This window comes from Amphibalanus amphitrite, unplaced genomic scaffold (assembly GCF_019059575.1).
Source record: "Amphibalanus amphitrite isolate SeventyFive unplaced genomic scaffold, NRLGWU_Aamphi_draft 000232F_arrow, whole genome shotgun sequence".
NCBI lineage: Eukaryota > Metazoa > Arthropoda > Thecostraca > Balanomorpha > Balanidae > Amphibalanus > Amphibalanus amphitrite.
In genome coordinates, this window is record NW_024881727.1 from 238,541 (window position 1) to 250,992 (window position 12,452).

At 56.7% G+C, this 12,452-nt stretch overlaps 1 protein-coding gene across 3 annotated transcripts in view; it reads left to right on the forward strand.

Moving 5' to 3' along the window:
• The window catches only part of LOC122385806 (ETS domain-containing protein Elk-3-like), a 65,254-nt gene that overhangs the window by 38,109 nt on the left and 14,693 nt on the right, over positions 1–12,452 (forward strand). The window contains exon 1 of one of the 3 annotated variants that reach the window (XM_043374343.1): positions 6,462–6,555. The exons of the other annotated variants lie outside the window; for them this stretch is intronic. Coding sequence (XP_043230278.1) covers positions 6,498–6,555 — 58 coding nt within the window. The 5' untranslated portion in view covers positions 6,462–6,497. Of the gene's footprint in view, positions 1–6,461; positions 6,556–12,452 lie in introns of those variants that run through there. 3 annotated transcript variants of the gene reach the window in all.

Consider the following 12,452-nt stretch of genomic DNA (forward strand, 5'->3'; position numbering starts at 1 on the left):
GAAGATAGGTCCTCCGAGGTCCACTCCGAGCTGTGAGAAGGGGGTTCCGCTAGACGCTCTCTCTCTTGGAAGGGGAGCTGTTTCTTGCGTGAACGGCTCTGCATGGAAAATACGGCACCTTGGGCATGCTCGTATAACCTTGCGAATCGTTTGTCGGCCTTTTGGTATCCAAAACCTGTCACGGATGGAGTACATCGTTTGCTGCACTCCCGCATGACATAGTTCCACGTGTCGCTCTTGGATCAGCAGCCGAACGTAGTGATCATCATTCGGCAGCAGGATCGGATGTTTTTCGTCTTCGTTCAACTTCGATTCTTGTAGTCGTCCCCTCGCCCGGAGGATTCCGTTCTCCAGATATGGGTTTAGCTCGTAGATGTGTGATGTCCGATGTACGGCCTGATCTGCTATCAATGCTTCCCGTTCTGGTCCGTATGCTGTTTTCTGTGTTTCCAGTATCCACAGTTCTTCTGCTCGGTTGAGCTCTTCTGCAGTCAGATCGCCCGTTGTCGACGGCTCCGTCTTCCGGGTATTGGCCAGGAATCGCAGCATCCAAGCTGTCACCCGGTGCAGCCGTTTACGCGAACTGTAGTTCTCTGCAGACATAAGTGATCCGACACCTGGTTCCTGGCTCGCGGAGGAACACATGGTGATCACGGGCCCACTTTTCCGCTCCTCCGCTCTGCACTCGCTGGGTTCGTAGGCACGCTGAGGAGGCCATTCTTCCCTTTCTTCTCGGAGCCAGCTGGGTCCCTCTTGCCAGAAAGGCTCGCCAAGCTTGTCTGCGGATGCTCCTCTGGACGGCAGATCGGCTGGGTTACACTCGCCTGGGCAATGCCTCCACTTTGCTGGTGGAAACATTTGCTGGACCTCAGTTACCCGGTTGCTGACAAACGCCCCCCAGCGGCCAGGATCACTTCGGATCCAGGCCAGCGCCACAGCAGAATCAGTCCATAGAAGGACGTCCTGAGGTTTGGAGGGCAGTGATTCAATCACGTAAGCCGTTAGTCTCGATCCAAGAACGGCGGCCATGAGCTCCAGGCGTGGGATAGCCATGGGCTTACTTGGCGAAAGCCGACTTTTGCTCATGATCAAGCGCGTTTCAGGGCTGGTCTTACCGCATGTCCGGAGATATACTGCTGCAGCATAAGCAGTCTTGCTAGCGTCGCAGAACGTGTGGATGGTGAACTTTTCCACGTTGTTCGAAACGTACGGTCTGGGAATGCGAAGTGCCTCGAGAGACCGAAGACCATTCAGCCACTCGAGCCAACTCCGCCTTGACGAGAGCGGCAGATCTTCATCCCAGGCTGTACCGAGGGTCCACAGCTCCTTCAGCAGCATCTTGCAACGCATGGTGAACGCTGAAATAAGACCCAGAGGGTCGTAGACACGAGCTGATAATCTCAACACGTTCCGTTTTGTAGGCCGTAGCTGCATCCCCAAATCATATAGATCTTTGCTCTGAAAGATGAGCTGATCCTCGTGCGGTACCCATCTCACTCCCAACACTTTTGTCGGCTCTCCGTCACTGGTCGTTAGAAGGATACCTGGCTCACTTGCTCGTTTTGCCGTGTCCGAGCTTCCTGCCACATCGATGCTTCGGTTTGACCTCCATTTTGTTAGGTTCATCTTTGCCGTCGAAAATACTTCCTTTGCTTCTTGGGCGAAGACCTTTGCTTCTGATTCGGTTGCCATGCTGGTCAGCAGGTCATCGCAGTAGACGTCACGTTTTAGTCGATCAGCCGTGTCCCTCAGTTCATCGGGCTGTCCTTCAAGATGTCGTCTTATGACAGCCTGTAGGAGGAATGGAGATGATGCTACACCGAACACCACCCGCGTCATCCTATAGGTGGTCACTTCCCCGTCCGTCGTTCGCCAGAGAAATCTGGTGAGATCACGATCTTGATGATGGAGTGCCAGCTGAAGGAACGCCTTCTCAATATCTGCTGACACCGCCACCATGTTCAGTCTGAAGCGAATGAGGATGCCGGTGAGGTCTGCTATCATGTTGGGTCCCGGCAAAAGCATGTCGTTTAAAGACCTAGGACTTCCTGCTGATGCATCGAAAACGATGCGGATCTTGTCACCTTTGTATACAGCATGGTGCGAGAGATAGTGCACCGGTCCGTCGGGAACCACCGGGGCGGGTTCAGCAAAACCCATCTCTATGTACTGTCGAATGGCTTGATCATACTGCCGCCTGCCAGAGCGGTCGAGAGATGTCTCACATCGTTCCAGTCGTCGGTGTGCGACGTCTTTGTTTGTAGGGAGCTCATCGAAATCCGTTTTAGCGGGCCAGCGAACTTGGTATCGTCCATCTGCGTCCCGTGTGCATGTTCGTTCGAAATGTTCGACGGCCTTGTTTTTGTCGGCTTGCGTCTCACTCACTTTCGATGGGAATGTCGGTGGTTCTATGCCGATGGTTTCCAGCGCCCACAACTGCTCGATGTCCTCTCGGAGAGTTCCAGTGTGAAGAAACAAGACCTGCCCATTCGCAGCTGTTCCATCGGCAGCAGCACGTCCTCCTAGAACCCATCCAAATATGGTTTCCCACGCCATCGGGCCACGCTCTCCGGTCTTCACCTGCCCATTCACGACATCTTGATAGTGATCCATACCGATCAGTATGTCGATATCTCCTGATTGCCACCTAGACGGACAGTCAGCTAGGGTCAGGCGCTTCAGATGTGGATAGTCGTTCAAGTCCACTGACTTGACGTTGACGGGGCCACATATTTGCTCAGTTTCCGCCGCTGTCAGAGTCACAGACTTGGTCGGGTCACTGCAGTTCATCAGTTTGATGGAAACAGAGTTCATCGTTTTGTGGGTTATGCGATCACCACCGAATGTTGAGATCGTTCTGCGCTGGGTTCCAAGCCGCTGACATTTCAAATCCCGAGAGAGAGATGTTGATATAAATGACTGGTTTGAACCAGTATCAAGGATAATTCTTACGTTCCTTTTGCCAGCGGGTCCGACTGCCACCGCTCTAGCTGTTTGGAAAAGAACTTGTTCCTTCTCTTCAACCTGGGACTGAGCAGTCACGATGGGTGCAGCTTCCTCTTCGGTGCACAGCAGGCGGTGATGTCGCTTTCCGCACCTTTCGCAGCATTTCACGTTGTTACATGTTCGTGCAATGTGATGAGGACCTAAGCAGATGAAGCAAGCTCCGACAGCGAGAAGCCGACGGCGCCGCTCGTCCACCGAGAGTGCTTCTGCCTTTCTGCATTGTGCCGTCTCATGCCCGAGCGTGCAGAACGCGCATTTTTGCGCTCTTGCCGATACCTGAAGGGCCGCTGCAGAAGGCAGCATGGTCGTCGTTGGCTGTGTCGAAGTTTTCCAGCTGCGCTTCTGGATAGCCTCCTTTTCCGTTGCGCGCAGTCCGTGCAGGGTTTGTCCACTGGCCGTTAGATATTGTTCGGCAGCGCTGGATATTTCTTCTAGTGTTTTATGGCCGTTTCGTTTCAAGAACAGCTCGAGTTCCTTTGGGCAGCTCGATAGAAACTGTTCAATTAGGGTCAACTGTTTGAGACCATCGAAAGATGTCGGAAACTCACTCAGGGACATCCATTTATCCAAGTATGTCGACAAACGTGTTATGTACTGCTCCGGTGTCTCGTCTTCTTCCGGAGGCGATTCCCGCAGACGTCTGCGAAAACCGTCAGCAGTAAGACCATACCGCTTTAGCAGTGCTTCCTTGAGGATCTCATAGTCATCAGCCTCGTCTGCACTCAAACGATGATAGACTTCCAGAGCCTTTCCAGTGAGCAGAGCGCTCAATGATACCGCCCAATCCTCTCTGTTCCAGTTGTTAGACTGGGCGATTCTTTCAAATCTTGTCAGGTATATGTCCATGTCACCATTTTCTTCAAATGGAGGGAGCTTTGGAAGCTTCTTACTCGTTCTTGTACCATTGCTGGCCATCGAACCATCCAAAAGTCGCAGCTTTTCTATTTCAAACTGTCTTTCCTTCTCTCTTTCCTCACGCTCTAGTTCCTTTTCTTCACGCTCCCTTTCCCTTGTTAGCTTTCTTTCTTCCCGCTCCTGATCCTTCTCATATTGCTTCGATGCGAATTCTAGAGCTTCCAGTCCGGATAAGCCTTGTCTTGTCGCTAATTCTACGTATTTATCCATTTCGGTTTGCCCAGTGTCCTGTCACGGTCGCCAAATATGTAGCAAGAACGGTCGCGTTACTTTACATTGAATCGTATTTTGACGTAATTCGCGGAGTAAATCAACTTAAAGTTCATTCAGCCATTTATGTAGTGAATCACCGTATTATCATCACAGCAATCTCACCCCCATCCCCCACTTCAACCCTCATTCACAGCCATCCATTGACCTAAATACATTTCCCATACAAATCCCGCGCAGTATCCCAGCGGGCTCCTTCACCGGACAGTAACAGACGTAAACTGTAACAAATATCATAATGAGGTAAATGGGATAATCTGATCATATCGTACCAGATCAACAAACAAACATTTCACTGTATTTGGCCATGACTAAGCCTGGATATTTTGAAATGATTAAGTCAAACTCAAGCTGAGTCTGCCTTGCGTTTGTCACTGATTCTCTAGAATGCCCCGGGTGAGCCGTCCTCGTCGCCAGTAGAGATAGCCAGCGGAAGTGTGTTGGTGGCCCTCTTCCGCCAGAAAGCCCGGTCACGCTGGGTCATCTGCCCTATCATCGGCTGTTGACCCAGTGCGAGCTTCCAGTGGCGGTTGAAAGCTGGTAGACTGTCCTCTCTCTAACTTGTCTACTAAAAGTCGTCTCCAGTTCTCTGCTCGTTGGATAAGTTGTTTACCTAACTATTTTATCCGTGGGACGGTCTCGGTTATGAGTCAGCGCGGCGGCATGTGACAATGCAGGCTCGCGTCGACATCTGGCTGTAATTTGGCGCAGCTGCCGCAGTTGGCTCGCCGTTCCAGGTCGTTTGCCCTGACCTGTGGCGTCATATTCAGCCGATTATCATGTGACAAACGCCGGCAGCAAAAGTGTTTTAGTCGTGATGGCTAGTGTTGAAGGACTGCAGAGTTGTAGTCGACTGTGCAGGACTGTTTGTGTTGTTTCTGCTCGGTTTTTGTCCTGTTTCGGCCGGCTCAGGTGCTCGCCCCCGCTTTCCACGTGCCGTGGTGGCTCATGTAAGCCGGATCTACTCAAAACGACCCCCGATCGCGACCAGATTTCCCGTAACGATCTCGACCACCTTTTCGGGCGGGCGCGATAGCGCTGAGGCGCTTTGCATGTAAGCAAACATCAAGTCGGCCGGTGGCATTTTTAGTGCGGTTTGATGGCGCTCCGGTCACTGCGACGATGGGACGCGGCCAAATAATCAAAGACTCCTGCACGCGGCCGCTGACGTCATCGGTTCTGTGCCGTGGGCGCGTCGGTCGACGCCGAACAGTGGACAGTCAGCAGGCCTAAATCAAATAGACCGACCCCACACACGGCTGCGGCACAAAGGGCCGGTGGGGGTATAAGAGGTGGAGGGCGAGTGTCCACGTTTGTGGTCAGTTGAAGGTTATGGTGGTGGCGATAGCGATGGCGACGGCGTCTGTAGTGATATCGACTTCTCAGGTCATATGCTTTCCAATCAGTGCCTACCTGGAAGACAATAAAACCGACCCGATACTTTCGAGGCCCGAGCTGTTCTCGTTTTATACCACCGATCTAATGGACCCGAACCGACTGACTAGCGGACCCGAAATGAGAGAAAGACCACGAGACTCGGGACAATGATGGCCCGGGGCAGATAGACCTAACGGCACGGAACCGGTGTCAACGCTGGAGACCAAAGCGGCCGGGCTAACTGGACAACATGTAGCGCCTATCGGCCTTGAGATGGCCAGGTATTCCTGCCTGGAATAGGCACTCCTGCAGCGGTTCGGCAGGGATTTGCGGCAGGTTTACCTGGGCTCAGCGGGACGGTGTTCTCTGTCCAGTAACGGGCTGGGTATTCTACAGATTAGGACATAGGTACTCGAGTTCTCGCACTCGAGTCCCCGCTGCGTGGTGGTCGAGGATCACACCTCGCCCAAACGCAGCGCTGCGTCTGATATCAGCACGACCAGCTCGCCAATCCGCCGCTGTTGTATTGATCGCAGGTATAATTAGCAGCATTTGCGGGCTTTGTGGAGACGTCACCACCGCTGATGGCGGCCGTGGCTCGACGCGCCCAGGCTGACCGGCGACCTGTCAGACTGTCATCGTCGCTGTGACGACCACGGAGCGACGCGGACCCGGCGACCCCCGACCGACGACCTTTTATGAAGGCTGCGTCGAACGCGACCGAGCTGCGCGGTCGGCGGTCGCTGCCACCGCCCCGCAGCCCGCCCCGCTGCCTGTCCCGCTGCCTCAGCCGCCCCACCGGATAGTTTAATCTGGCCGCACGCTGTAGTCAATCGGCACGATGGACGCTTCCTGCCTCGCTCGGCGGCTCGGCTCGGGAGCAGCCGCTCGCTCCAGTACGGCCGCGGCCGCCGTGACCGTGGGGCGCGATGGGTCGGCTCCGGCCGCCGGCGGCGCTCCTGGACGTCATTGCCCGCTCGCTGCCAGGTAAAGTTGACCGTCGCTGACGTCGGTCGACGACGCCGCTGACGTCAGCTCACGGAGCGGCGCTGGATTTAGTCGGCGGTCGATGGCGGCCGGGCACCGGTCGTGCTCTGATAGCACGGGTTGGGCTGGCCCGCCCCGACCGAGTCCGGTGCAAGGTCATGGGATGAACGCGTCATGGGCATTGTGGGTGGGTGGAGGTTTGGTGTGGTTCGCGCTGCTTCCGTTTCCGATTTAAAGTGCGTTGTGCTGCATGCGTTGTCATTCCACTGGCACATTGTACTCGTGGCGGTGGTCATGTGATGTTTTATAGAGCGACCGCGGATGTTCTGGCTCGCTGCTGTGGTTGGCACCGCTCGTCGGGTCACCCAGTCGCACCGTGGTCAGGGGGGCATTCTGGCCAGCCAACCTGACGGCCGGGTCAGCGCCGTGACATTTAGCCGGCCGGCGGCGTGCATTTCTGCCGCCGTGTTCGCGTCGCAGTCCGTCCGGGCCAGACGTCCCGCGGGCGCTGTTTCAGTCGGCAGCGTTCCCGGACCGCTCTGATCTTGATCCTGACGGCGGTGCTGTTGGCCGGCCCCCGCCGACCTGCCGTGGGTGTAGTTAGTGGAACAGGGCGCGCCGTCGACGATGGTACACAACTACACATGGTCCGGCGCTCGCGTGTTAGTTGGGCTCCCCTGTGATCTTTGCCTCACTGCGGCGCTGTCGACATGATCATAGCGCCCCTGCTGGGAGCGGATCTTTCAGGCGAACCGAATAGACTGCGCAGATTCCCTAATGTGGATTGGACCTCGCCGGCCGAGTCTGCATGCGACCCATCAGTCTCAGTTCAGCCGCTCCCGTGCAAGCCACGCCTGCCCTGATCTCTCCCGAGCTCCATTTTAGCTCCTTTCCAGCGCACCATTTTTGCACCTTTCTACCGCCCTTGTTCCACCCCACCCTACCTCCGCCGCTCCGTCGCTGACGAGGCGCCCCTGTCCGGAACCCATCAGTGTTTGCTGTTTACGTCTGGACAGCTGCTGGCAAACGAGCCGGACTTGTGCGCGGCGTCCACACGCAGCGACGCACACCGCGCCTAGGTAAATACACAGAGTGACGCGACGCGTACACACACGCACGCAAACAGAGACGCACACGCACGGCGGCGCACAGGGTGTCCGTGTCCGAGGAGCTGCCGGCGACGCGGATAAGGCGTCCGAGGGAGTCGTTGGAGCCCTCTGCTTGCTGTCCTTCGACGTTCGTTTGGTCCGGTTAAAATTCCCAGGTTTGAGTGTCAGGTAGTGTGACTGTCCAGGTGTGTAGTTTGGGGAGCTGCCCGCCGTGTCGCCTCCCCTGGACCGGGCCGGCTGAGGGCGGGGCGGGGCCGGGCCATTACCCAGGTATGCTGGGGAGACGCTGGGTCCTTTGTGTCGCTCGCTCGGCCGGTCCGGCCCGCCGGCCCTGCCGCGGGCGGCGGGTTCGCAGAGGCGGCGCCGGAACGCACAGCCGCCGCTAGTGGTGACGCCGCTGGTGACGCCGGCTGGTGACGGAGAAGCTGACTGTCACTGGTGATCTCAGATGGTGCCGATGACCACTGATGACTGACTGCAGGTGGTCACTAAGGTCGGGTGACGCCATTGTAACGTAGATGACCGGAGAATGTGGCGGCGGTGACTGTTGCGACCGGCTCGTGGCGTGAAATCACCACTGGCCGCTCATCCCTCCGCTTTCATGGCCTGAACACTTGGGATTACGAGACAGTACAAAGAGACGATATGTTACCATTGTCCGTTTGGGACTCGAGCTGAGGATAGTGTAGGAGCCTGTACGGACACCGGGCCCGGTCGTTCAGGTGGACCGGTGGGTGTGGACGACCGGGTGGACCTCGGGGAGGAGTCCAGTGTCATGTTTTGGGCGCAGTGCTCTGATGGATCCGCGCGGCCCGAGGGTCCCGGCGGCCCGCCCCGGTCCGCCTCCCAAATTACACCGCCGCTGTACCGCTGGTGTCAATAGATGGAGTGTGCCGGACCCTGATGCAGATCGCTGTGACGCGGTGACCCGGCCGTCTCCTGCGGGGATTCGACTCGGCGCTGATGTTAGAATATATTCATGTTGCCTGATTGAAGCAGATTAGTCCCTAGAAGGCGGCGACGGAATCGTACAATCACTAGGAAAGGTAAATCGATGGTTTGATGTCCTATTATCATATGTCGTGTAGTACTGCCTATGCAAGTGTGTGCAAGTTTAAATCTGATTTGCATTTCAAGTTCTGACAATTTTCTTGGCGACGGCGCCGTTTTGTGAATTCGATTTAGGTGTTACCGCCTTAAATCGTGCATGATATAGCTTTGAAACTACCGAGCATGAAAATATCGGGATGATTTTTTAATGCCTAATCTGTTGGTGCTGATCATGATCACACCCAGACAGCTTGATCAATACGGGTGTGTAATTATGATAAATGGCTATGTTTCGTAGAATCCATCCGCTTTGTATCCTGTTTTGGTGAATGCTTTTGATGAACAACGGATAGGAAGTGTGCTAAATCATCCAAACCTACCCAATCGATTCACTGGTGCCACGCCACAGCTTATTTTTGGATTGCTAGGTATCATGTTAACGTAGTATTCACTTCTAAATTTATTTCGTTCGTTATCTGTTTGGCAGCTGATAGAAAAGTCACTGCATCTCCCTGAAATGGAATACAAAATCGTCCTAGCTTCTTTGCTCCAATAGCGCAGACCCGGACTTGGTTGTTCGTAGTTTCGTCGCGTTATCGCTCATGACGCCGCCGTCGCCAAGCTCCGGGTCCCGATTTAGCTGTGACAGCCGCGTGCCGCCCGGTGGACACTTGGACAGTGACCGAGCTGCCGTCTTCCCTCCCCTCCCCTCCCCTCCCCAGTCTTCCCTTCCCTTCAGTGTCGGAACGTGGCGCCGTGCGCTGGGGCCGGCGCGGCGGCCGTATCTGGGCGACTATCGGTACCACCCCCTGTCCCGCTGATCGGACCCACTATCGGTACGGCCCCAGGGCGATCCCTAACCCCGACTATCGCAGCTACTTGTCAGACGCCTCCCGGATGACCGAATAAATAAATAATCGCTGACCGGTACCAGGCCCGGCGTCAGCCACGTGATAGAGTGGGGCCATACCGCCATGCGTGGAAAGAAAAATATCACCTTTTCTGCCGCATTAGATTTTACTTTAAATTAGAATGTTTGGGATGGAGGTCGGTGTTATTTGGCCCGAGTTTGGCGTGGTAAATCAGGATTGAAGTTCGTCTCCCCCGGGGTCACGGCCCTGTCGCCGCCTCTGCCCTTCTGACGTGATGTCTGGCGTTGTCGCTGTGTCATGTCAATCGGCGCATGGCGACGGATTGTCGGTGACAGACGAGGTAGTGCGGCGCACCCTGTCCTCCTTTCCTCTCGGACACTGTCCTCTGCCTCGCTCACTCTGACCTCCATGTCCTCTCGCGGGGCGGACGGGCTACTGCTACTGCTCTGCCCGGACCGAAGTCTCCTCTGAGCTCCAAGACCCACCCTCCAGCCCCGCCCCGGCTGATGGCGCAAGTCGGCGCTCAATATCCTCGGCCCGACCGGCTTTGATAAGGCCACCTTTCATCTGAGGTTGGGACGGAGACACGATTCGGCAGGGTCTGTGTGTGTGCTGTCCCCAGGTGGGGCCTTTGTGGCTATTTGAGGCGCCCGAGATGTCGGGCCGGGCTGGTATGTCGATAGTGGTTCCCAGAAGAGCGCTGACGTCCGTATTGAACGTCTGTGTGTACGTGAGGCCCTGGGCTAGGCTAATATTAGCGGGCTCGATTCACAGCTTAGAATAACGGCATCAACACTGACAAAGACGGGCTCGCCGAGAATTGGCTCTGATCTTATGGGTGTCCTATATTGGAAGGGTTTCCATCTCACGAACCAACTTCAGACGATGTTCATTGGCGATGCCTGTGTCGTGAGGGGTCTGATCAACATCAATCCGTCATCTGTCATACATCGTCCGTCATCCGTCATGCATCGGCCGTCCGTCACCAGTCCGTCGACCTTCCGTCATCGTCCCAATCTGTCCCTGAGTCACGCTCGGCGCGGTCCCGTAATCCGCGCTCCGACAGCCTGACCGATAACGAACCTCACTGATCGCTTTGTCTCCCCTCGCAGACATGGGATCCCACTAGGCAAGCGCGTTTTTGCCCGCCAGTGATTAGCGCATGTGCGCTGCTGATGCCAGATGATAAAACGGCTCGCCACGCATGACCGGTCGCGACTGGGACGGCGTCAGTCGGGGTGTGCCAGCCCACCATGGGACCGTGCCGCTCCCCAGTGAGACTATGGTTTATCTGTGGACAGTATCAGTGACTACCCATCGGATACGGTGGCTCAAAAATGACCCACAAACTCCCAGTGGACCGGCGAGCGGCGCCGGTCGGCCTCTGATGACGCCGGTTGACGCAGACTGGCGCCGGCGGCGGTGGTGGCGCCAGCACGGCGCCGTGACTGCTCTCACCGGCCGGCGCCGCACTGTGGTACCGCTCGCCCTGAGCGGGGTAATTAATCGGGACGATCGTCTGGCGCGTCGTCCGTCTGCCGGCGGCGACTGGTGCGGCTGGATGGCGGCCGATTGGTGCCCATTGGTGCGCCTCCCCACCGGCAGCGAACGGCAGGACCTGTCACCGGTGTGCTCGGACCCACCAAAGGTGCGGGTACGGTCAGAGACCCATCAGAGCCCGCCGCTTCGCCCATTATCGGGGTGGCCTCCTGCCGGTGCGCTGTGACAGGGTGGCAGACTGAGCACCTGTATGTCCGTCCGCGGCTACCTCTCTGCGGTCGAACCGGACCTGAACCCGAGGGCGCTCTCGGCGGCTCGGCTGTGCTCACTCGGCCACTAATGGCCGACATTATGGCGGTCGGCCGGCGCCGGCGGCCACTCTGCCCCTGTGCGCGGCCCTCAAACAGCCGCTGATACCATCGGAGAGGCTCGCCGTCGGCGCGGATGGGACGCCGCTCCGGCCAGCCGGCCCGACCCGCGGCGGCTGTGCGGGTTGTGAAGTGGACGGGATGAGATAACACGGTGGCACGGTGCGTCTGTCCAGACCGACCACCGATGACCCCTGACCGGATTGTTGTTCTCCGGCCGCCACCGGGGGCAGCGCCTCGGGCGTCTCACGACGCGCTGACGGTGCGGCCCGCCCCCCGGCCGGCCATCAGCGGTGCGGGCGGCGGGTATTTTTACTCGGCCCGGGTCGGAGGTGTGAATCAGCCGGCTGGAGTGTACGATACGTCCGGAGAGGAGCGGCAGCGCGGCACGTCCGCCCCGTGGATATCTGGCCGGGGCGGTCCGACCCGGCAGGGCGCCCACCGGGTCATGGCCGGTCAGCGGAGCGCCGCACAAACTGGTATACAAACCAGGGTAGTACGAGGGTGGTGTGAGGGTATAGTTACGGCAAAACAAATGCAAAATGGGAAAAGACCATGCGTGAGTCTAGTCCGGGTGTGTTACGAAGCGACTAGCGAGCACCTTTGTGATGTGAAGTTGAACGTAGTAGGTACGAACATGGTATGCGAGTAATGCGGATGTGATTTCAGTGGCGCGCGAGTGCTTTTAGCCTTGAACGATTATGTAATGGACCGTGCATGCAGTTGCACATGATGATAGTACAAGCGTGTTATGACAATACGACCCAGGCTCTACGACGAATCTCGGATTACTAATTGAAGGCCGGCAAAGTGACCGGGTTACTGAAGCTTCTGGGTTATTTCCACAATGGCAAATTATACTACCGGTATGTTCTGGTGATAACGTTACGAAACCGCGGCCGGTGTCGTCCCGGTAAGGCGATCCAGGATGTTACCTCCTGGAGACTAGTGCAGTAGTGGTTCCCCTATATCCATCACCTGCTGCCTGACAGCTGGGG